Source organism: Lontra canadensis, unplaced genomic scaffold (genome assembly GCF_010015895.1).
Source record: "Lontra canadensis isolate GAN:19392208 unplaced genomic scaffold, GSC_riverotter_1.0 scaffold50, whole genome shotgun sequence".
NCBI classification, from domain to species: Eukaryota; Metazoa; Chordata; class Mammalia; order Carnivora; family Mustelidae; genus Lontra; species Lontra canadensis.
Window position 1 is genome coordinate 9,320,142 of NW_022631044.1, and position 26,887 is coordinate 9,347,028.

Below are 26,887 nucleotides of genomic sequence, written 5' to 3' on the forward strand. Positions count from 1 at the left end.
ATGAAATCAACTGGAAACCCACTTACCCATTTACTGGATATTTATAAGTGCACAGAATCTTGCTGAGGACTGTGTATCTACAAAACAATATACTCTTCCTACCCTTTGGTAGCTGCCTAAAATTAGCAAGGAGACACAAAACTATCATATAAGTTAAACAATGAGGAAGATAAAATTAAAAGAAAATCCACAAGCTTAGTATATGAATAAGTGACAAATTCATTTTTCAAACACTCACTGAGGGTCTACTATTTGTAAAATGTTATTCTAAATGCAGAAATCAGTTACATACACTTAGATCTCTGTCACTCCAAAAAGAAGCAAAAGGATGGGATGTTTTGGGAAATAGGAACATGAACCACATATCTATTTGAACAGTAGGACACTACTGGCTTACAGGGACAGATGTCATGTTAAGGTATAATTATTCTGTAGCTCGTATAACTGGAAATACATGCCCTATTCTTTAAATTGGCTTAGACAGCAGAATATGTAGCACTTTAATTAACTGTAGCAATTGACATACCTTAAAAGCTAAGATCTGAAATAATGTGCTGTAAATAGTACTTGTAAACCAGTATTAATCCAAGTTTAACCTATATATGATAAAGTGTCCAATGTTATATCTAGATTATAAGAAGAAAGTTGAGCATAGCACAACTGTATTCAGGAATCCTAAAACAAAACTACTTTTTAGTAAATTTCTAAGTAGTTAGCAATATGCAGAGAACAAGCATTGCTGCTGTGTATTTTTTTTTTTAATACCAGGACAAAATTTACTCATTAACATTAAAAATAACCCTATTTTAAAGTGATCTCAGTTTAGATATCTAAACTATCATAATTATTATTAAAAAAGTCTGGTCACTATTCTGAGCCAAATAATATTTATATACTTCTGTGTTAATAATTTATAAATATAGAACAATGTATTTTAATCATTCTATAAAGAAAACTTAAAATGTATATACACATTTATGTATTTGTATATATTAAACATATCAATAAAACTCATCTTACAAAGCTTAATTAAAACTATAAATTTGTTACCTAATACACTTGACATAACTTATTTTTAAAAATTTTACAAATATTTTCACATAGCTATAAAATTTATATTTTATATTAACCATCTTTTTAAATGAAATAAAGGCATTTCATAGCTCATATTTTTCAATAAAGCTACTTGCTGAGAATATTAGCAAAGCTTAAAATTAAGTGAGGTTCTAAACTTCAGCATGTAGCTAGTATAAACGGGTATGAAGCAGGTAACCCTGTGCACTGAATTTAAACAAGTAACCCACGTGTGGCTGCTGAGTATTCTAGTCCTGTTTTGTTTTAATTACCATCAAATAATCGACCTCAATAAAATTGATCTTTACCTAATAAATCTTTAATTACAAATATTTTTCTTTCAATAAATCAAGTTCCATTTTTCTAAAACAGCTGATTTATGTTCTATTTGAAGATATAAAAATAAACAAACATTTAAAATTATGTTATCACATATTTGTAAACACTTTATGTTGGTAGGTAGATCCTCAGCAGAATGGGAGTGAGAAAATAGAAGTGAGTAGTTTACTACTACTAATTAACAACATGACCTTGGATTAGTAACTAGATCATAATACCTTAGTTTCCTTATCTGAAAATTAGGGAGGAGAACTTTATGATTTCTTAAGCCTCCTTCCAGATCTAAATTTCTATGATTTGATTATTTCAATTAAGAAACCCAGATCTGCATTAGGAAATCAGATCCTAAAATTATAGAATAACATAATAGTGCGTTATAACTTAGCAAAAATATTACAAGACCAATTTGAAATATATTAACTATCAGAAAGCAATACTTTCAAGATAAACAAAATGCAGGGGCAACAACTGCATATGCCTGTGATGATTTAATGATAGTATGAACAATGAAGTTTACAAAACAGGACATTTCATTTATGGGTACAACTTGCATAAGTACTTAATTTAACTGCAAAGCCAGAAACTACGGACAACAAGAGAATTTTACTAAAATATTTTACATCTTAATTTTGAAATGGAGTTCTGTTATACTCTGCATAACTTACATATGGAAACTAAAAGTATTTAAATGATCACTAAAGGTGCAACACAAGAAAAGTATGTATAGGGACAGAGGATTATTTCTTTTCATAACACATTACCAGCCACTTAATACTTATATGAATTAACACTATTTTCTGTAAAACTGTGAAATTTTCTAAAGGTACAATGTTAAACGTATCACTGACAAGCATCTGACTAATAAATTACAACTTTAAATAAAGGCAAACAAAATACTTCCTATTACTAATCTGATACAGGTATTACAGCAATTCAATTTTCTTTCAAAGGTATGTTTTTCCAAAGAACATCCAACCACCCACACATTACTTAAAAGAGAAAACAAAAATTAAAACCTTTGTGCTAGAAATTGTCCCAGGACTATATTTTGACATTTTTAGCAACCTGACAAACCACTCTGTTTGCTTTCTTCCACCAATACAAAATCAAGCCAAGGAGAAGTTTCTTCATTTACTTCATTCAATGTCACAAGACTACACTGGGTCAGGGTAAAGGTCAATTATCAATAATGCACACTATTGCTACAGCTGAAATATAAATGTTCATCTGGGCCCTGTTTCAAAGACCGGCTAAAACCTATTTAATAAGACCGGTAAAACTAGGAGAATGTGGGAAGACCAAGAAATATGAATACCTCTTCCACCAAACTTTGCTGACATCCTATAGCAAATTAAAGAAGGTACTGAGAAAACAAACTTCAGGTAGTTGGAAAAAAGGGGGGGTTCCTACTAGCTTAACAATCTCGTGTTTTTAAAATTTGCAGGAGTGCTACCCCGCAGGCATCTATGACAGCATCACAAGGTTTACGGATTTGGTGTGGGTGGCTGGATAAAATTGGACATTGACCAGTTTTGTGTATGCTAAAAGCCACCCGGCTGGAACACTGTATTCAGCAACTGGGTATGAGATTGCCAGTGCAGTGGGTTGGAAGATGTATGCATTGGCACTCCATGTGGAACCAGTAGGCTTACTTTAAAAGGTTACTGCAGTCTTGACTTTGGCAGCTGTCTTCTATGAGTGAATATGAAGAGTTAAGACAGATCTAGAGTCACACCTATGAAGATCAAAAGTTGTTCAGGTCTGAAGCACTGCATGTCCCTCAAAACATTAGGTCCTCAGAAACATAAATAATGGAGTAATCCTTTGTAGGGGATTGGGGGAGGTTACATAGTTGAGAAAGTATCAAATTTTAAAACATTCAGCTAGGGGCGCCTGGGTGGCTCAGCTGGTTAAATGACTGCCTTCAGCTCAGGTCACGATCCCAGGGTCCAGGGACTGTTCCTGGGATCAGTCCTAGGATCAGTCCTGAGATCAGTCCTGAGATGAAGCCCCACATTGGGCTCTTTGCTGCTTCTCCCTCTTCCTCTGCCCCTGCTTGTGCTCACTTTCTCTCTCAAATAAAATCTTAAAAAAACAAACAAAAACAACCACTCTGCTACTTTAACTGTCAACTTTCAGGGGGGCATTTAAATTAAAACATCAGCAGATGTAATTATGTAAACAGATGAAGCAGCTTTGTAATACTTAAATATGAGTATCGTCAGGTTAAGACCCTCAAGCTCTTTGTCTACTATACACATCTGCGTCTTTCCAATGCACATTCTGAATCCTCCGCTTCTAAAAGCTATTTGTGATGAATGAATACTCAGTCTTAAACACCACTTTTATTAATGACAGAAGCCTAAAGACTACTTCTATGCTATCTGCTCTTGACTAAATCTACAAAGGCAGAGTGCCTCACACAACACTTCTGGTCTTCAGAGGTGACTCTGGATCTGTTAATGCTTCATGATCACTTAAAGAAGACAGCTGTCAAAGTCAAACTATTTCCACAGAACATACTCTTTTCATAGTAACCCCTCCCACATTCCCCCTCACCACTAAATCAAATATTTTTCCTCATCAGAGTTAAAATATGGCAAGACAGAATTATCCATGCACCAATGAGCAGTGTTTCGCAGACCTGTTCTTCAGTTTTAATACAGGATCACAGCATGCCTTTAACATTTGCAATCAGGTACTGAAATCACCTTATCTGTTGGGTATAGATTAAATATGGGTTTTTGTTAGAGATCATCCTATTGGCGGATCTTCAGAAACAGGTACAAAGAATCCGAATACAAAGTAAAATTATTTTAGTACTAAAATAGAAAATAATTTTTTCTTAACAAAAAGAAAGCAAAGGAAGCCTTTTAAAACTAAATATGACAAAATTTGAAAGGAAAAGGATACAGTTAAACTGGAATCTCAAGGTTCTAGATTCTAGAAAAAGTTCTGCGAAGTGTTCTGATATTTTCAGAAACAAAAATTAGATTTTTTTTTTTCCAAAGGAAAAGCCCATAATGATTGGTACTCTGAATGGTACAATTAATAGACATATGCAAAAGCCATCCTCACTTACACTATTAAAATTTGTTTTTTTTTTAATTGGAAGAACTTGATTTTTTAAGAAAGAAATACACAAATAAATACTAATTATAGATTCCCTGGAGGGCAGAACTTGGGTACTCTAAATAAGAGGAAGTCTATAAATATTTGATATATTATTGTAATAGAAAAGTCTATATAAACTCTAAAAAATATACAATTTCATCAGAGTATTTTTAAGCAATGTCAGAAAAATATGATATAATCATTCTATAATTATAAAATATTTTTAGCATGTGAAAGAAAATAATTCTAAACTACTTATTTAACAAGAGGCAGTCTTTAAAAATCCTTTATTGTGACACTAAAACAAAACTGCTGCAAAAAGAAAAGCAGAAAGGTTCCCCAAAATCTAAAATATAAGTAGCATTTTAAGATAAAGAAACCACCCTATACTCACTCCATCCCCAAAATCACAATCATAAAGAGTCACTACTTAAATATTAGTCAGTGCTCTGTGAACCATTTTATATTAAAATTGGGTAGTTCAAAACATCACACATATAAAAAGTATTGTTTGACACAATGCCATTTTGATGATAAATTGCAATCTATAGCTCAAATAATTCTACCCAGGGATTAACATTTCAGAGGCTGAGCCAGAGATTATGTGTGTGGATCTTGAATTTCATCATCTCCCTTTGGCACAATAGCTTATTCTTCCTTTTTTCATCTATTCTCTCATGAAGGGTCAGGAAAGCTTAGCCTTGCTGTTGCATTCATTTCATCTCTACATTAACCAGATACCTTGCAGTCTTTAGTTCTTATGTGTTATTCCATTACAAATACTATACTGCAGTATAGTATGGCTAATGAGGTTTGTACCAAATCAAAGGGTGCCATCAAGTGGTTATAATACTCTAAACAGCATTACACTAAATGACTATTCCAAATAGACTTTCTTCAATATAGACAAATTGTGCCACTCTGCTATGAAAAAATGGGGGTAAGGAAAGAGGAACTATCCATATTATAATTTAGAAAATCTTTATTTTCTATCCTTCAGGGATTGCTTCTGGGCATATCATATGTATGAAGTACAACTTCAGAGCCACAGTTAGGATTAATATGTCAGCATATTATCAACTGATAATTATAAGGCACAATTCAAGTATGGTAGCACTACCAGGTGCTAAACAAATTTATCAATCAAAATTCATGATTTGATTAATAGCTTATCTCTGAAAATTAGCAATAATGGAACACATAATTAAAACACTGTCTTGTTAAATCTGTTTCCTATTACTAATGAAAAATTGTAAGGCTATAAAATAAAGCCAGTATTATTTATCTATTTCATGCAGCCATGCTTAGGGTCTAAAAAGGAATCTGGCAGGTGGTGTGAGAATGTATTTTCAGACACTTAGAACTAACTTTCAACAGTCTATTCAACAGGTTACAAGGGTCATTTAAGATTTTTGAAGAAAGAAATCTAGAACTGTTCTTAGAAAACACACACAAGGTAACATATAATTCAAATGACCTACTTTGCAGAGGCTAAATTGCTACTGCTTTGAACCATCCTGCACCAGGGAAATCTCACAAACAGGCTTAAAGCATCTTCATAACTATATACTTACTACTGCTGCATGGAAAGCAAATTATCCAAGCCCAAAGATTAAACAAGATATAGAAAATTGAATCATAAAAGCTAATTTGATCTTTAGAAGATTTAAGGAGCAATACCAATAAGGATGCAAACTCCAGGTAAGACTGAAGATCTGTAATGATGGCAATCATTATTTTTTAGAGTTGTTACAGACTGTCTACAAAAATGTTTCTCATCTCACATACTTTTCTAGAGCCTTGCCACTCCCCAATCAAGTGGTGCAGTCTCATTCCCTGCCCCCAGAATGTGGGTAGCTCTGTGACTGGTTTATTGGTAAGAGTATGAGGAAGTAACACTATGCACCTAGCAAGGCTAATTAGAAAAGGTGATGCAACTTCCACTTGAAGAGCTGGAACAGTACCCCTAAAATGCTCAGCTGCCACAAAAGCAGTCCAAATGCCCTAAAAGAAATCCAAACTAACCCACTCCAAGAGGTGAACTATGGAAGGCCTTAAAACTACATGAAGTGAAAGAGCCTCCCTGATCTGTGCTCTGGCCCCCAAACTCCTAAACACTAGTGCATAAGATAGATGCTAAGCTAGAACTGCCCAGCTGAGCCCTTCTCAAATTCCTGAGCCACAGAAACCGAGTAACCTGGACAGTGACTATAATCTGAGCTATTAAACTGAATCATGAGTGCTAGAAAATGATAGTTAAATTTCAAAGGATACTCAGCAGATATTAGCATACACTGTTGCATTGCTTGTAACAACATTATTTGGTTACATACGGGAATGCAATAGGTACAATTAATGCCCATGAAGCCACTGAATACATAATGGTAACAATAACCATAGGGGTCAGAAAAATGAGATCCTCTAACAGAAAAGAAAGGATGATGTGGTTTGGGGGGAAAAAAGCTTATTAATTCTTATGTTTTACTTTGGGAAAGGAATCAGATGTCTTCTTGGAAAAGACTGAACTGGTATTATAGAACCTTATGGCATAGAGGGAAAGTTTTAAAATATTTAGGGCAACCCACTTGAAAATACTAAAAACCAAAGTATAAGAAAAAGTAGATTTTATCAGAAAGATAAAATAACCTTGAACTCCGCACTTCAATAAGAAAAAAGGTAAAAGGGAAAAAAATTTACTTAAAGAAATAGGACTTCAAAAAAATTACCGACATATCCAATTGCCTTTTGGTTATGTCTCTTTTCCCCCAAAACCTGCCCTCACCAATTCTTCCTCTGTGTTCGGTATATTGCTTAAGAAAAACACAAGCATCCAAATATTCAAACTAGAAATGTGGAAATCATCCTTGACTGCCTGACCTCTCTCAACCGTCAGAACCAGTCACTAAGAATGGATGCCACCGCCTTCTAAATACCTCTTGAATCTCTCACCCCTCTTCTCTGGACCTGCTAATATCATTATCCTACTTCAAGTGACATCATCTACTACCTGGATAACTCATTTCATTGAATACCTGATCTTCAGCTTTTTAGTTTTACACATCTCGATTCGTTCTCTATAACAATATTTTTTCAAACTAGACTATGACCCATTAGTGAATCATGAAATCAATTTAATGAGTTGTAAATTCAACTTAGTGGCTTTCAACCAGCATTTTAAAACATCAGGATGGAACAAGAAATAACTATCGCACATGCCGCAATACAAGGAAGAGTAAGATGTGTTTCATGAATCTAATTTTTTAGTTATATGTAGGTGCCTATATGTGCATAATACGTGTATTACATATACGTGGATCATAATATAAAACGTATTTCTTACTGACCAGCACAGTGAGAGTCTGAAACACAGAAACTGATCTTTTCCTTTTTTAAGATTTATTTATTTGAGAGACAGCGGGGGTGAGGGAGGGCAAGCAGAAAGAGAGAGAGTCTCAAGCAGACTCTGCACCGAGTTCAGAGCCTGACACAGGCTTTGCTGTCATGACCCTGAGATCACAACCCAAGCTAAAACCAAGAATTGGTGCTTGTGCCACCCAGACGCCCTTCTTTTTTTTTTTTAATTCACTGTTTAAGGAATTTTAATTAAAGCAAGAATTTTGTAACCCAAATTACATTTCTTTGCTCAGTTATCAATTCTGTTCTGTAAAACAGAAGTGATATTCTGAGCTATTCCACAGTAAAGAAATACAAAATTAAAGAAAGAAAAACTTGAAATTTTTGTACTTTGCTGAAAATTCTTTTTCCCAGGGTCTATAAAATGTTAATTTGTTTTTATGTTTATATATATATGTACTTATATATATAAATATAATAAATAAATATATTTTAATATATAACATATAAATAAATATATTCATATATATTTATTTTTATATATTTTTTTACTATAATATATATATTTAACTCCACACTGGGTATGGAGCCCAACATAGGGCTTGAACTCACAACCCTGAGATCAAGAACTGAGCCGAAATCAATAGCTGGACACCTAACTGACTGAGCCAACCAGGTGCCCCTGTCTTTTACTGGGTTTTTTTGTATGTGTTTCTGTTGTTGTTAAGAAACTGATCTTTCAAAATACAAGTCTGATCATTTTACCTCTCTGCTTAAAACTTTTCCATGGCGCTTGATAGCTTATTAGATTCATGAATCACAATCAAGCAGGATCTAGAACAAATCTGTATGTTTTACTACACACATGGACGATTCTGATGGGCAACCAGGTTTGGGAACCACAGATCGACCTATTAAAAAGTTCGAATATTCTCATATAGCATACAAGGCCAGGTACTATCTGTCCCCTGCTCATCTCACTAGTTACAACCCCTTCAACCCCTTCAACCCGGGTTCTCCCCACCTGGCAAATGAAGCTGTAGCAATTTGATCACTGTGCCTTTAGCAAGGCTGTTCTTCTGTCCTTACCTCAGGTCCCACCCTTCTCATACAACTCCATCTGGCAGGTAAACTTTTTAAAGTCCTTCAAGTCATAGCTCATATCAACTCCTCTTTAAAGGCTTCCCATATCTGATATATGCAACAGCTCCCTGACACCCTAAATTGACCTTGCACAAGCTTCTTTTCTAGCACCATCACTGTAGTTTCATTATTTAGTCACAGATCTGCCTCTCTGACCAAACTGAGAACAACTTGAGGACGAAAACTTAGTTTTATTTATATCTTTGAAGTCTAGGAAGTAAATTTTGCAATTTTGCAGCACTCAGTATAATGAAGTCTAAAAAACAGTCATTCTGTGACCCAATTAAATAGAACAATAATGGTCTCTTTTACAGAGGTTAACCTTACTCTTCTTTGTTTTTTGTTTTTTTTTTAAGGAGATATAACTGACATATAACAACATAGTATTAGTTGCAGGTGCACAACCTGATGATTTGATGTATGTATATAAATGACTATTTTAAGTTTAAATAAGTTTAGTTAATAGTCATCACCGTACATAGTTACGATTGTTTTCTTCTGATTACAACTTTTAAGATCTACTCTGTTAGCAAATTTCTTTTTTTTTTTTTTAAGATTTTATTTATTTATTTCAAAGAGATAGCACAAGCAGGTAGAGCAGTAGACAGTGGGACAGGGAGAAGTAGGCTCCCTGCTGAAACTCCCTACCTGCTGAGAGCCCAACCTGGGTCTCGATCCCAGGACCATGGGATCATGAGATGAGCCAAAGGCAGCCACTTAACCATGTGAGCCACTCAGATGCCCCTCTTAGCAAGTTCCAAAAATGTAATACAGGGTTATTATCTATAGTCATCACACACCATGTATGGTTTTGGGGGGGGGGAAGCCAGTAGAAAAGCACTTTCAGAAAATCTAGACTAAAAGACATAGGAAGGCATACATTAATGGTTGCTATGGCTAAAGATTTTAATATGTATAAATATAATGTAAATAAGTCCTATGATTCCTGGTGACCTAATCCAGTTCATGTCATTTGACTACTTTTCTAAACTCTTCCTTCAGTTTAATGAGTAAGGAGAAATTCTTCAAATTTATTTTACTCAGATTGATTTATTTCCAGACTGACTCTATTTTCAAAAGAATGCAATGATTCAAGTACATAAAATCAAAGCTATTAATTAAGGACAAAAAGAGGAAATAAAAGGGAAAGCAAAAAAAAAGTGCTCTGAAAAAATTCTGGCTAAAGAAAGTTGCAATAGAGTATTCCCTCTTTCCCTTTCCTACCTCACATCCTTCTCTCCTTCCAAAGAACATCTCTGTGCTTCCTTTGTTATATATAGTTACATATACAATTAACATAGAGAGAGAAAGAATTGTTACATGGGGGGGAGGGAGGAGAATTTTCCTATTAAGCCATTCAACAAACAAATTTATTTATTTATTTTTAAAGATTTTATTTATTTATTTGAAACAGAGAGAGAGATCACAAGTACGCAGAGGGGCAGGCATAGAGAGAGAGGAGAAAGCAAGCTCCCGCTGAGCAGAGAGCCCGATGCAGGCCTCGATCCCAGGACCCTGAGATCATGACCTGAGCCGAAGGCAGAGGCTTAACCCACTGAGCCACCCAGGCGCCCTCAACAAACAAATTTAATATATTCAATATATACTTTTCCTTTCAGGATATTCTCAAATGTTCCTTGGTCTAGTTTATTCTAATGATTTGGTTGAAATAATTAACAAATGCCACAAGATAATTCAGACTGCCAGAATCTTAAAGGTAAATAACTCCAGGAAAAATTTATTCAGGGAAATAATGAGAAATTGATCTTCCCACTGCTATGGCTATAGCTATAAATAGTCTGAGGATACACTGTATATAGCTAGCTCTTTTATTTAAAGTACAAAGGAAGAGACTTGGAGAGATAATAAAATACAGATGTCCTCATTATTGTTGTCTATGGTCCTGATGACCTCAATAACATGGTAATGTACATAAACTCCCTAAGTTTAGGGAGGCAAGGAGTTTGTACCCTTGATTCTGCTACTATTATACAACTTGAGAAATATCTTCTCTTTACCTGTTTCCTAGTAACTAAAGTATCAGCTATTGGTCAACCAAATTTCAAAAGCAACACAGGAAGGGCAGTTACAAAGTATCTGTATTTGTTCAGAGTTTCACCAAAATAATTTTTTTTAATTTTTATTTATTATAAACATATATTTTTATCCCCAGGGGTACAGGTCTGTGAATCACCAGGTTTACACACTTCACAGAACTCACCATAGCACATGCCCTCCCCAATGTCCATAACCCCACCCTCACCAAAATAATTTTTATTTAAAAACAAATCTGTACACACACACACACACACACACCCCAAATCTGTCTTAAGGCAAAGAATATTCTTTAAGCATTGAATTATTTTAAGCTCAAGTGCCATATTTATCAGAATGCTGTTTTATCATGTCATTGAGCATAAGATTGCTATTACAAGGGATGCCTGGATAGCTCAGTTGGTTAACCGTCTGCCTTTGGCTCAGGTCGTGATCCCAGGAACCTGGGATGAAGCCCTGCATCAGGCTCCCTGCTCAGTGGGGATTCTGCTTCTCCTTCTCCCTGCTCAGTGGGGATCCTGCTTCTCCTTCTCCCTTTGATGCTCCCCCTGCTTATGCTCCCTCACTCTCTCTTCATCAAATAAATAAATAAATCTTTAAAAAAAAAAAACAACAGAAATAAGAATTTAAAAATATTTTTTTTTAAAAAAGATTATTACAAGATGCTGTACTTCATTAGTGTCTAGTAGTCATAATGCTGATAAAAATAAACTATTATACCTAATTTATGTTAGAGCACAGAGACATACTAGGCAAAAATGCCTCATTGGTTTAATGATATTAAAAAATTCAGGAGTATGTCATAAAAAAGAATCAAAAAATAAAATTTTAAAGAGAAGTTTTGTATTAAAATAGAAAAAAAATGGTAGGATAATACATCATCCACAGAATTCTGAAAATCTTGCTTATTTTCTGGAGAGCTTAAAGGTATTAAAGTACCAAGACAGTTTTGTATTCTCAAGCTCATGTGGATCTGAAGTGAACATGTAAATTTTGCTTTTCTAATCAGTTACACAGCTCTTATAATGTCAGCAATTCCATTTGCTTTTCTATCAGTACAGATGTAACTATATCTAATTACACAAGGCAAAGTTCCAGTTCTATACAAAGAAATTAACTTAAATTTTTTTTAAGTAATCTCTACACTCAATGTGGGGCTCAAAACCACAACTTCAAGATCAAGAGTCCTATGTTCTACCAACCTGGTCAGCCAGGCACCCCAATGTACTTAAATTTTAAAGAGTTTTTGTTTGTTTTTATAATTCACTTCAGGTTGTCTTTGAGCAAAGAATTATGTAGGAAGTCTCCAACATGGTCTTTCAAGGTGGTTAGTGTGGCGGAAAACTAGAATGCCAAAAACTCATTCCATTTTAAGACTAAGGAAGTTTTATTTATGTATTTCTGAGAGAATATGAAGAGAGACAGTGAAAGAGGTAAATTGAAAAAATCTTAAATATTTTTCTATTAAAAGTCTAGAATGTCTATCATTAGTACCCTACTGTAAAGCAATTACCAAGTTTCTTCTAATGCTTGTCGTCGGGGGAAAAAGGCCTCACACAGATTCATAACATCTTCTATCAACTAGTGTTCTCTAACTGCTAAATTTCTATAAATAAACATGTAAAAAAAATTGCTCAAATACAGTGTTGGTTTCAAATATCTCTAAGGTAGTAGCAGAGGTCTGTTTTGCTGGCTGTCTTGTTTATCAGCTTCCTCCTTCCAACTGGCAAAAAACAGAACTGAAAGTAACTGTGGCTGTCTTTCTCATTCATCTACAGGGAAGAGATCTGAAGGATGAAGCAGGAAGAAGAAACCATTACAGCTCTAGCGATTTAGAGGACAGACTACAGTTTACTACTATGACTTAGTAGTAACTTCACAAATTATATGCCATCAAATTCGTTCAGCATAAAGTTAAAGTTTAGACTATGTTTTAGCTAATAGAAATGAAAATACACAAGGCTTTGGTATCTTCCTTAACTCCCAGAACTCTCCTTTTAGTCATGTTATGATCCTCTCCAAGGACATACAGTTGTTGGGAGAAACAATGACTATCAACTAAGATAGTTTTCTGTTCTATTATCAACTTTAAGTAGAAATGCCTAATATAATGCAAATATGCTACTGCTCTACTTCCTTTAGTTTTTAAGGTCATTTGATTAAATGTATATATATACATTAACTTAAACCTCTAACAAATTTAAACTTTTAAGTATGAATCAAAATTGTTATTTGGGTATATGCTAGTGCCTTCAATTTGCTGTCTGCAAAAAGCATAAAAGATTAAAGAAAATAAGAGAAAAGGGGGACTACTTCCTGAAGTTAACAAAGTAACGAAATGGATTATCCACATGAAAAGTGGTTTTCCGGGGCACCTGGGTGGCTCAGTTGGTTAAAGCCTCTGCCTTAGGCTCAGGTCATGATCCCAGGGTCCTGGGATCGAGCCCCACATGGGGCTCTCTGTTCAGCAGGGAGCCTGCTTCCCTTCCTCTCTCTCTGCCTGCCTCTTTGCCTACTTGTGATCTCTCTCTGTCAAATAAATAAAATAAAATAAAATTAAATTAAAAAGTGATCTTCCCGACATGGATGGAACTAGAGGGTATCATGCTTAGCAAAGTAAGTCAATCGGAGAAAGACAATTATCATATGATTTCCCTGATATGAGGGAGAGGAGATGCAACATGGGGGGTTAAGGGGGTAGGAGAAGAGTAAATGAAACAAGATGGGATTGGGAGGGAGACAAACCATAAGTGACTCTTAATCTCACAAAACAAACTGAGGGTTGATGGGGGGAGGGGGGTTGGGAGAGGGGGGGTGGGGTTATGGACATTGGGGAGGGTATGTGCTATGGTGAGTGCTGTGAAATGTGTAAACCTGGCGATTCACAGACCTGTACCCCTGGGGATAAAAATATATTATATGTTTAAAAAAAATAAAATTTATTTTAAAAAAAGTGATCTTCCTGCTTCTATCATATCAGTAACCTATTTTTTTCAAAAACTGTAAAAACAAAAAAAAAATACCCAGTGTTCCTTAAAATGTTTTGGGTAAAGATTTCATTGAATATCTGATTTTAAAAGAAAGACGAACCTTCATCTACAAACTTTTACCTACTAAAGATATAAAAGATACTAAAAAGATCTCAATCCTCTGAAGTCCATCCATGCAAGAACCTTTAAGGATCCCAAAATTTAAGGTTAAGAGCCCTTGCTTGCTTGTGATAGCAAGCTGGCTATGGTACCTGTTACCAGTGCAGGCTACTGCCTGCCTAATGAGGGAAGGATGATTTCACTGATCCAAATTGGCTGAATAAGTGACATCAAAACATATCCCTTCTTAAGCACTGGGCTTATAAACAGTCTTTGGTCAAGCACATTCAATTCCAAATCTGGAATTTGAGTGTTTCCATGGCCTGATCCTTTGTTAACCTGATCACTTAACTAATTTATTTATTAGTAACTTCCATATTCCCTCAAGTTTCCCTTCCAAGTTTATCATTTTCCTCTCCTTTGAAGTCTCTCTGTCACTTACTATTAGCATGTATTAAAACCTTATGTTTTTTCAAACAGTGTGCTACATGCTTTTTATGCTTTTAATATCTCTAGTCCAAGCTATCATTTTCTAAAATATCTGTCTTACAGACAAGATAACAGGTTCTGAAAGTATAAATATATATAAAGGCCAAATTTACAGCTAGCAAGTATGATTCAAGTGTAGGCCTAACTGTACCCAAAGGCTTCTTTTCCCACTATGCAATACTTCTCCACTTTTCCTTTCAATTTACCCTTAAGAGTAAAGAAGTAAGATGCATATCCATGAGGACCTGGGACCAGGGATTCCAGGACTAGAAGCAGCTCAATCAAAACATGACATTTCTTTGAACTCTCGTTTCATCTTTAAAATTCATATGACTTCTGCCTTTTTATGAAATGATTCTTTGGAGATTTAATTATAAAAATATCTTAAAGTACATATTAGAGAAGAAAATTTATAATACAGAAAGACAGAAACTGCTACTACCTCTAAGGATAAACACAACCACATTTGACAAGCAGCTCTCAAAACGTTCTTGATAATTTCAGTCCATATTAATTCATCTACCTCTAACTTCTGTTGTGCTTTTCAGCCAACATTACACATTTAGCACAGTACATTTCAGTTATTCTTGTTTTGCATGTTTATCTCTCAAGCCAGATTTTAGTATATGAATAGAGATGTTCCTATGTATCCCCTATAGTAAGTAATTAGTGCAGCCAGGCTCTATACCCTGTGTTTAGGACAATAAATGTTTGATGAGTATATGAGTAGCGAACAGATGCAGGGTAAGATGCATGGGGCTTCAGAGTCTAAACACTTAACTTTGAAACCAAGCTAAGTTGTTTTCTATGTGTTCTCGAGCTAGTCACTTAACCTCATGGACTCGAAGAAATTATAATAATGTCCACTTTAGGGAGATTTCTCAAGGATTAAAAAGTATTTATTTGAAAATAGTTTGAGGATTTTATTTATTAGAGAGAGAGCATGCAAGCGTGTGGAGGGGCAGAGGGAGAGGGAGAAGCAGACTCCCCACTTAGCAGAGAGCCCCATGCAACACAACAGGGTGGGGGGGCCTCTATCCCAGGACCCAGGGATCATGACCTAAGCCTAAGGTAGACACTTAATCAACTGAGCCACCCCAGCACCCCAGAAAAGTTTGTATTCTTTAATAAAACTTACCAAATATTATTAATGAAGTTATTAATTGATCAGCTCAAACAGTTTTATTTAAAAGGCAGGTGAAGGAAGATCTTTTTTTTTTTTCTTTTTTAAAGATTTTATTTATTTGAGAGAGAATGTGTGTGCACTTGCACGAGCAGGGCAGGGGCAGAGGGAGAGGGAGAAGCGGACTCCCCACTGAGTAGGGAGTCCCACTCTGGGCTCCATCCCAGGACCCTGGGATCATGACTTGATCTGAAAGCAGACACTAAACTGACTGAGCCACTCAGGCACCCCTCAGGTGAAGCAAGATCTTAAATATACCACATTTACATGACTAAGTAATTTCAGAAAGAGAAGGAAACTGTAATAAACTCCAGTGAGGTACCATCTTTTTGGCTGATGTAAGGATGAAGGCATAAAATTATTTTCATAATTAAATACATTTCACGGTGTATAAAGTACTGTTTTATACAAAACTCACCCACTCCCATTTTCCAAATCCTTAATTTGGAAAAAAAAAATAACAGTAATTGGGTGACCCTAATACACTCAAAGCCATCTCCCTTTTGCATTAGAATTTCAATTCAGTAGGTACAAGCTGGGGCCCAGATACCTGCATTGTTTAAAAAAATGACATGAATGATTTTAGAGCAATGAATCCTAATTTAAAACCAACAACATCAACACTTCTTTCCTTTACCACCATTACCCACCAGGTGAACCATGTAAATCTGTAGTTTCACAGCAACTGTACAGTCAATTCTTCAACTCCTTCATTATTATAAAACTCAACTAAATGGTTATAAATTACTATAACCCTAGAAAAATCAACCAATATTTTTTAAACTAAACTCTACGCCTAATGCGGGGCTCACTACCCCAAGACCAAGACTCTCATGCTGCTCTGAGCTAGCCAGAAGCTCCTAACCAATATTTTGAAAAAATTAAATATTCTAGAAAGTAATCTTACTGAACTATATGCTGTTTCAGAGAGGAGCCACAATATCTCTTGCCTCTGCTCAAGCTAATCCAACCCCCTGAAGCACTCTCTAAATTCCCTGCAGCTATCAGAAGTACTTAATCTTTTATCCGAAATCTCTTATATTGATTTTAGGCAATACAGTGCCTGTGCCTGTGCCTGTATTACAGTGCCTAAATTACAGCAACACTCCCAAGGAGGTCTGAAACAGCACTCATAGTCAAATATACATATTTCTGCAGCAAAATGAATAACCAATCACAGTAAATGGAATAAATATTACAAATAGCGTCACTTCAGGTCAGGACAAGTTATGTCACCAAATGACTTTGGACCAAATTTTTTAAAAAATACACATTTTTTAATGTCTTTAGATAATAGAGATTCTGGATTTTGAGGTTACAGATAACGAATTGGAAAAACTTTATCTTTTAGGTTTCAACTTACAAATCACTTTCATTAGAAGGCTTCCCCTCGCCCACCAAGACTGGGCTTAGATATGCTCTCCATGTGCACATGCAATGCCCTATACATAGTCCTATCTTAGTGGTTGCCTGGTCATCTGTGTCTAGACTGTAGGATACCTAGAGTCGGGGTCTGCATCTTTTTCACTATTACACTCTAAATATCAAATATCTGCTACACAATACCCATTTAATCAAGATGGTAAATAAATAAGCAACTGTAAGTATTAAGACTTCAATAAAACTTTATTTTACTGCTCTATTTGCTTGATTTGTAAGGCATGATTAACATCAGTAAGATGAAGCTCCACATAATAAATAAATATCAGGGGCGCCTGGGTGGCTCAGTGGGTTAAAGCCTCTGCCTTTGGCTCAGGTCATGAGCACAGGGTCCTGGGATGGAGCCCGGAAAGAGGCTCTCTGCTCAGCGGAGAGTCTGCTTCCCTTGCTATCTCTCTGCCTGCCTCTCTGTCTACTTGTGATCTCTGTCAAATAAATAAATAAATCGGCAAAAAAATAGAAATAAATAAATAAATTTCAGAAAATCAACCAAAAAGACTACTCAATAGCATCTACATTGTAATGGTATAAAAACAGTGCTTCACTGCTGTAAAATAAAACCCTTCCTTAAGTTTGTTAGCTAAGACAGTTCACAAAGTAAACTATAATATGAAATAAATTATTTAACATGCAGTAGTTTTATTTACAATTTTAACTTCGGGCCTCTTGCACTATACGTAGATAAATACAGTAGACTTTAGATTTTAATCCATCTGTTCTCCCTTCCTATGTCAAGAATTTTAGGATGGAGAATCTGAAGATGAAAAACTTGCTTTCTTCTAATTAATATGCTCTAATAAAATTGACAGATAACTGACCAAAAAAATACAGACATTAAGCAAGATGAAAATGGAAAATTAAGTATTTAAACCAATAGTTACACAAGAATCTTATAATTTTGAGGATTCTGACAGGTTCTAGGCACATATAATCATTCTTGGGCATACTTCCCTTTTACGTGAAACATTTCTCCACTATTTTCTTTAAAGCCAAAGGGTCATTTGAGAACGAAGGATATGAAATTTTCTTCCAGAAGTACAATCTGAAAGATTGCTCAACTAGAACAACACATTAAATATTTAACATTAATTGAGAAAAACTAGGCAGAAAAAAAATGTATATATAGAGACTTTCTCTGAAATTTGACCAAACTGAGAGTGAGCTAGCTGACAAAACTTCATTTAACTAGCCATATGTAGAATACCCTATCTAATTTACACAGCCAGCCAGGCACTATTCACATAATCACATACAACAGCAAGTTGACAGGATAATTAGAAGACCAGGTAAAGCCTGTCTCAACTACGCGTTTCCTATTCCAAATGCAGGAGTTTAATTCTGAGGGATATGGAAGGGAAGCTCTGTTGTTTCTAATACTAAGTTAAATATTTTCTATGTGGAAATAAGTGCAAAAATTCCACTTTTCAAGGACAAAATAATTTTGAACCACAGGCCTACCAGATAAGAAAAATCATCTAAGAGGAAGCTTGCACCCCCCCAAAAATAATTTTTTTTCATTTGTAGGTAGATCACCTTTTCTGACACACCAGTATCTTTTAGCGAGCTTTTAAACTAACGGTAATCAAAAGTGGCCTTCATTATTTACATCAAAAATGATACAGTATCTGAGATTTTCTTTAAATTATCTGGTAAAGAAAAGTGGAAAGACTGATGAAGTAAGTTTGGCAAAATACGATTCCTAAAGCTGAGAGGTAGGTACACAGAGATCCATCATATTATTCCTGCTACTTTAGTGTACATTTGAAATAATTTTAAAAATGTAAGTTGAGATTTTTAAACGTTGGGTATGTATAGTATATAATACAGTAAACACATATATATGCATTACCGACCAAACCACTCTAGTTATTGGGTTAACAGAGGAACAAAAAGCAGAGTTGTTCCTAGTGGAAGTTTGAACCTCCTCCCCACCCTCTCAGTGTGACTTCCACACAGAATGAAGGTCAACAGGGACTAATTAGATTCAAGGAAATTAACTGGGTCACATTTCTGTGGGGTGGAATATTAATAGGTAGGCTATAAGTACGACTATACTATGGCAAAAGTCCTACCCTAAAAAAAGATAGGCCATCTCTTACTGATACTTAAATTATAAATTGTTGTATAGATTACATGGGGGAGGAGAAGCTTCTTATTTTTTGTGGCATGTGGGTTGTAGTATTCTTCTATATATTATTCACGCTTTGGAACTTTAGTATTCATGAGTTCCTTGGTGCTGAAAAAATAATCCCAGTCTGGAGTTCCTGAAGAAGCTATACCAGTTTAAATGGAAAAAACTGCAAGCTACAGTTCCTATAAAAATAGCCAGTCTTTACCCAGCCATTGGAGTGAGATCCCTTGGCTGAGATGACACAGAAGAAAATTATTTAGAGGAAAGAAGAAGCATTTATATGTATTTTTTCTTCTGAAAGAAAAAGCAGAGATAACTTATCAGGCTACAACTTTGTGAGATCAAGAGATTGATTTGATTTCAGAGGAGGATTCAAACTTAAGATTAATGAGTCCAGAAACACCGTGATTTTATACTGTTTACCTTGTATTGTTTGAGCGATTATATCATCTCTATTCTTGGTGTAATGGTATTCTTGTCAGGTGAGTTTGGTTGTGCAACCAATCTTGTTCAATATAATTCAACAAAAGAAACAAAACAGAGGAGGATTTATAGTACTGCCTTGGAATTAACATAATTAATATCCCAATCCATTTAAATGGCTTCTGGAGGTAATATCAAATAAACGGAAATAAAAAAGGCACTATGATGGCCAAACTGCCCATCTCATTGGTCGCAGGTAGAAATAGTGGGAGGACTGGATAGGTGGCCCCAAGACATTAAGATACCCTCTTCATCTCCTCTAAGGAGGACACAGCACCTCAAGTAAATCATATGCCTAATATTAAATTTCTTGTGTTAATGGTTTTAAAAAATAGAGGTCTACTGATATTTGGTGGGTAGTTCATGTTTTGTGTTTGTTTGTTTTTTTTCCTGTTTGGTGCACTTGTTTTTTCTTTTAATTTTTCAGTGTAACAGTATTCATTGTTTTTGCACCACACCCAGTGCTCCATGCAATACGTGCCCTCCTTAATACCCACCACCTGGCTCCCCCAACCTCCCACCCCCCGCCCCTTCAAAATCCTCAGGTTGTTTTTCAGAGTCCATAGTCTCTCATGATTCACCTCCCCTTCCAATTTCCCTCAACTCCCTTCTCCTCTCCATCTCCCCATGTCCTCCATGTTATTTCTTATGCTCCACAAATAAGTGAAACCATATGATAATTGACTCTCTCTGCTTGACTTATTTTACTCAGCATCATCTCCTCCAGTCCCGTCCATGTTGCTACAAAAGTTGGGTATTCATCCTTTCTGATGGAGGTATAATACTCCATAGTGTATATGGACCACATCTTCCTTATCCATTCGTCCATTGAAGGGCATCTTGGTTCTTTCCACAGTTTGGCGATCGTGGCCATTGCTGCTATAAACATTGGGGTACAGATGGCCCTTCTTTTCACTACATCTGTATCTTTGGGGTAAATACCCAGTAGTGCAATTGCAGGGTCATAGGGAAGTTCTATTTTTAATTTCTTGAGGAATATCCACACTATTCTCCAAAGTGGTTGCACCAACTTGCATTCCCACCAACAAGTTCATGTTTTGTTTTCGTTGGTTTCGGTTTTTGGTGTTTTTTTTTTTTTTCCCCTCTTCCTCTCAATTATTTGATCAAGAACAGATACTATCCTAAACTCACCACTGTCTCTCTTGCCCTTACCTGATCCTTCTTTTCTCTGCCTGGAGTTCTTTTTTACATAAATCCTTTTTTTTTTAATTATTTAATTCTTTTTTTTTTTTTTTTTTTTTTTTTAAAGCAGGGAGTGGGCAGAGGGAAAGGAGAGAGAATCTTAAGCAGGCTCCATGCTCAGCATGGAGTCTGACACAGGGCTCGAGTCCACAATCCTGAGATCATGACCTGAGCCAAAATCAAGAATCATATACCCAATGAACTGAGCCATCCAGGCACCCCTCCATTTTTTTTTTAAACTAAGCTCTGTACCCACTTCCTCCAAGAACCCTTCCCTGATGCTGCCCTCCTTTATAATCTCCTAAAACAATCTTTTTTCCTTGCATTTCTTTAATTATACAACACCCATAACAGTTTATAAATTTCAGGAGGACAGGATACTTCACACCATCAAATACAAGTCTCCACTGGTTTTTAAATGATGCACTATCATTTTATATAGCACTAAGAAAGAAAAAAACACTACCAATTATAATTATGAGACACCAAAAATTTAAGATGATCCAATTTCAGATAAGTTAAAATGTGGGGGAAAATATGCATCTAAGAATCAATGAAATTCTGCATGTCTTATGTGATTTTGTAGCTTCAATATTAACAAAATTCTAGGCATATAGAAAATTCATATTAAATGTTTGCAAAATGTTTGACCGAATTAATAATTCAACCTGGATTGGTGCTTTTCATCAATACATATTTTTGACTGACTCAAAAACTAAAAGAATCTAAAGAATAAAAGTTTTTAATTTTCACAACTATGACTTATGCGTATAATTCACAAATATACTGGTTCTGATTTTCATTGGATAACAAAGCACCAGGAAAGAAAATAAAATTGTTTCCTAAATATAACTATTATGGCTCCACATTAAAATAAAACCCACAATGTCAATTGCCTTGGTGGACACACATTATTATATTATGGTAGATAAAAAAAGAAACATGAAGGGGTGCCTGGGTGGCTCAGTGGGTTAAAGCCTCTGCCTTTGGCTCAGGTCATGATCCCAGCATCCTGGGATCCCCAGCATCAGGCTCTCTGCTAGTCAGGGAGCCTAATTCTCTTCCTCTTTTGCTGCCTGCCTCTCAGCCTACTTGTGATCTCTGTCAGATGAATAAATAAAATCTTCAAAAAAAAAAAGAAAGAAAGAAAGAAACATGTTTCTTTGTGATATCTGATCTTGATGGTCTGTGCTAATAATATGGAAATGGATTGAAAACAATCCAAAATAAAGGATAATTTAACACTAATTTATATTTGTTTTTGAAGTATATTCATATATTCATATTGTGGAAAGATAAACACAAACATAGACTGTCTGGTCCAGGGGTAGATATTAACAAATTACCAGCTCCTATTTAATTTCAGAAAACAATCTGGTCCTTAATTTTAGCTTCAATTTATAAGAAGAACATATCCTAAAACAAAAGCTGAAAATTTTCAAAACATAAAAATATGTTTAAGTTTAACCCAAAAGAGATATTTATAAGTTGCTTTGTCATTTCTTGAGATAATAATGAAGTCTAGAACTGCTGAGAGACATAAGTGGTGTAAAAGAGTGAAAAAACTAAAATCCTATGATAGTAAGTTTGGAAATCTAGGGCTTCCTTTACATTTGTCCATGTCCTCTAGAAAAAAAACATTATAAAAATAGCTACCCCTTACTGAACTAGATGCTTCCTATATATTATTTCTAATTTGCAATAATCTATAGAGTAGACATTAATATCATCATTTTATACCTAAGTATACTGAGGCTATAAAGGATTAAATAACTTATCCAAAGTCACAAAGCTAACAGCAGTAAAATCACCTCTAAAGTTTGAACCTGTGTTATAAGTAGCTTTCTGATCCAAAGAAAAAAACCCAGAAACAATCAGGAAATCTTTTCTGTGACCAGAAACAAAAGAACCAGTAAAATGAAGACAGTATTACCTCAATTTATACAAAGTAGGAAGAAAAGTTGTTTTGAGAAAAGATATTCAGAATTCTGGGGACTGATAAATTCTGTAATTCCATTTTGTAATGTCTAGAAGCAATCAATAACTTTTAGACTGAATATGTACAATAATTAAAGACTATGTTTACTACTAATATTACATATATGTACCTCACATAGGTCTATCACTAGGGAAGCCTGACTAAAACTTCTGTATGGCTTCACAATTTCAAATTATTTCTTTCTACCTTTATCAATAAGAGAAGTAGTTAATGCATAGGAGTTAAGGGCACAGGCCATGGAGAATGACAAGACTAGATAAAATCCTAATTTCACAGAAATATAACTTGAGCAAATTACTTAGCCTCTCTAAATCTCATTTTCTTTATTCATAAGAATAAGATTATTAATATCTGACAGTGTTATTGTAATGAGTAAATGAGATAACATGTATCAAGCATTCTACACAGTATACAGTATACAGTAAGTACCCAATAAATCTGTTATGGTAATCTATTTTGGAGAATTCTCTGCTTTACTGGTATATATTAAACAAAAATTAAGCTTTTTTTTTTTATTGGCTATGGGGTTATAACACAAAGTGCAAAGAAAAGAAAGATCCATTAATATTCCCCATTCAGAGAACATGCCTTTTCAGTGTCAGAGCAATTTACCAACAGACTCAAACAAAGCCCAGATTTTAGTCTACTGAAACTAATGGGGAAGCCCATTACACTTTTAAAAAGTAGAGTAGAATACAACATTGTAACACGTTACTGCTATAGGGAAAGAACTGTTTCTCTAGACAAGAGTCAATTTTACCACTTACCACTGAGGGGAGCTGTAACCTAGGAAAAGGTTTATATAGAGTCCCAAGGTTATTTTTAAACCTTCTCACACCTCACAGTATTCATTTAATACATTCTGTTTATTCTTGCTATAAAAAGAGACTTATACGCCCCATTCAGTGTATTAGTTTATAATACCATTCTTCAGAAACTTGGAATTGGTATGTCTCTATCTTCATTGTGTAATAAGAACAACTTTCTAGACAAATACAGTTTTTACCATCAACTACAACCCAAATCTAATTGGCTAACTCTTTAACACATCGGTTAACTAAGAGACTTCAGATGTATCACTGAGTCATGAGTATTAAAAACTGAGAGATCATCCACTGGGGAGAAGTAAGATCTTATGAGAATGAAAGCTAGCTTTTTAAGCTGTAATCAATTTCAAGAAGTCTAAGTTTGTTTTTAAAACTTCAATGACTACTCCTCCAAGCATAATAATGTTCACCTCTATCATAAGAAAGGCCAGAATTGTTAACATGTGTGAACATTCAACACAGTTACATTGGTTTGCTATCCAGCCATCAGAACACCCCCTGTTATGTTTGGACCTATCTTCCCAAGCTTCCCAGCTCCCCTGGGCTAAAAATGGCCCAGCTACTGCTAGAAAAAGTGTGGTATTCCTTCCATCACTGAGATATACAACAAAGGCTGTACACTGACTCTGGAAGGAAGAAACTGCTACAACCAAAGCATGTTATAAATCTGTTATAAATCTATTTTAGAACTTTGATGGTGATCATGATGATGACATGGTAAATGGTAAAGCTAATATTCAATGAACCTATATTTAATTCACAAAACAACCCTATAAATTTGTGGCTGAGAAGTTAAGAAACTTACCACAATCACACAGTTTATAAGAGCAGAGTTAAGGCTTGAAATCAGGTCTACCTGACTCCAGAACCCACTTTCTTAATTCACTCTATTTTCATTGCCTATCTTCCCTAATCCCCATTTGAAAATATCTACTGAACACCTACATTATGCCTGTTAATCATCTGGGATTCAACAATATTTAAAGCAATTGAAGATGATCATTTAAGATTTTAGATTTTATTTATTTATTTGAAAAGAGAAAGCAAGAGAGTGTGAGCACAGTTGAGTAAGGGACAGAGGTGGGGGGGGAAAGCAGGCTCCCTGCTGAACAGAAAGCCCCATATGGGACTCAATCTGAGGATCCGGGGATAATAACCTGAGCCAAAGGCAGACACTTAATCAACTGAGACACCTAGGTGACCCAACTGAAGATGAATATTAAGGCACCAGTCTAGAACTCCTCAACCCAAAGAGTTAAAGCATGTACTTAATTTTTAAAGATAATCAAAGGTCATTCATGATTTTGTTCAACAAATGTTTAAATAAGCATTTGCTATGAGAGAAGTACTATGCTAGATGCTAAACAGATAGAAAGATGGGTAAGACACAGTCTACCTCAAGCTCCAAACCAAATACAAAGTATACATATAATTCAGTATTTTTATTTATACCGTCTTAACAAAAGTACTTCTTAAAAATAATTCTGCTATTGGCTATCACTTCATTTTAGAAAAAATTCTAAAAGCTACAAATCACTATTTAATTTTCATAAGGCAACATTTCTCCTACCACCAAAATGCTAGTGTACTTTAACACTGTATATAGTCAACAATGTGAAAGGTGAGATGATATTTGCTATTAGCTTACATTTTCTATGACAAATGTCCACTCTTTATCTTCAAATTCCTCTGCATGAGGATCCTGTAAAAAAAGCAAAATACAAAGTTGAGATATATTTCTTTAAACCCATTAATCCAATCAAGAACATACAAACAGCCTTGCTTTTAGCTTTTACCAACTTTTAAAAAGGAGAAGCAGAATAACCTACTCTGATGAAACTTCCACAATTTCTCTACACCTGAATCCTTATTTTATATAGAAAAATTCTCTATTTTACTTATGTTGATGCATATAACTCTTCCACCATAGCACCAATGACGACAAAAAAAGAAACCTAATCAGAAAGACGGATAATTTAGTGAGTGAATTTAAGAAACACTTTTATAAAATATAAAATATAAATGCTCATATAAAGCCCTCATCTTGTTTTAATCTTTTATACTTCTAAACTAACAGTACCACTTGAGAAAAGGTTTTCTTCTGCAGAAGTCATCTGTAATTTCAAAGCACCCCAAGGGACTCCATCATCTACACAAAATGGCAAACTGGCACGGCTATTTCATCCTTCCTCCCCTCCCATCAACCCTGAAGATGCCTCAGAAATGGGAGATAAGGTAATGGATACTCCAACCAATGCAAATTTAAAAAAGGAAAAAAAGGCATATTTAAGTATTTATTTTACAAATACATATCTGGTACTTATCATATAAAAAACTGGAAATGTGCTATATGAATTCAAACATAGCTGTCCTTGCCTTTGAAGACAAAAACAACTAATCTAAATAAATATGATGAAAGAAATACATGGTTTCACCACAGATTAGAAAACAACACATCACTTCTAGGAATGAACAGAAAAGCCTGATGAGAGAGAAAGCACCTGGGCTAGGTGGGATTCTATAAGATTTCCATAGATATTCCAGTAAGTAAAAGCAAAAGGCAACAGAATGTAAGACATAAAAAGGAAAGTTATGGGATCACATAACATGTCCATTTACTTATTCAAATTTAACTCCACATAGCAGAGAAGGCAGAGGGACAGAGGTACTGAAAATAAGGGAATATTTAAATAAAGCAGGCTCTGGGCTCAACATTCTACTCTAAAATTGAGCAAGTGCAGAGGGACAGAGGTACTGAAAATAAGGGAATATTTAAATAAAGCAGGCTCTGGGCTCAACATTCTACTCTAAAATTGAGCAAGTGCACATAGATGGAAAATGGGCTCTGCTATTCTGCTAGTGGGACTCAGGTCCCACATGCTTCTCATACGAAAGTATCTTATTCATGATCAATTCCATTTTAGCGTATTAATAACCTTTTGCTTCTACTGCCACACTTGAGTT

The 26,887-nt window shown here is 35.0% G+C and overlaps 1 protein-coding gene across 11 annotated transcripts in view; it reads right to left on the reverse strand.

Moving 5' to 3' along the window:
* The window catches only part of EHBP1 (EH domain binding protein 1), a 412,862-nt gene that overhangs the window by 228,946 nt on the left and 157,029 nt on the right, over nucleotides 1-26,887 (reverse strand). For all 11 annotated transcript variants that reach the window (XM_032873810.1, XM_032873813.1, XM_032873809.1 and 8 more), the window contains one exon: nucleotides 25,572-25,625. In XM_032873810.1, the coding sequence (XP_032729701.1) occupies nucleotides 25,572-25,625 (54 nt within the window). The remainder of the gene's footprint in view (nucleotides 1-25,571; nucleotides 25,626-26,887) is intronic.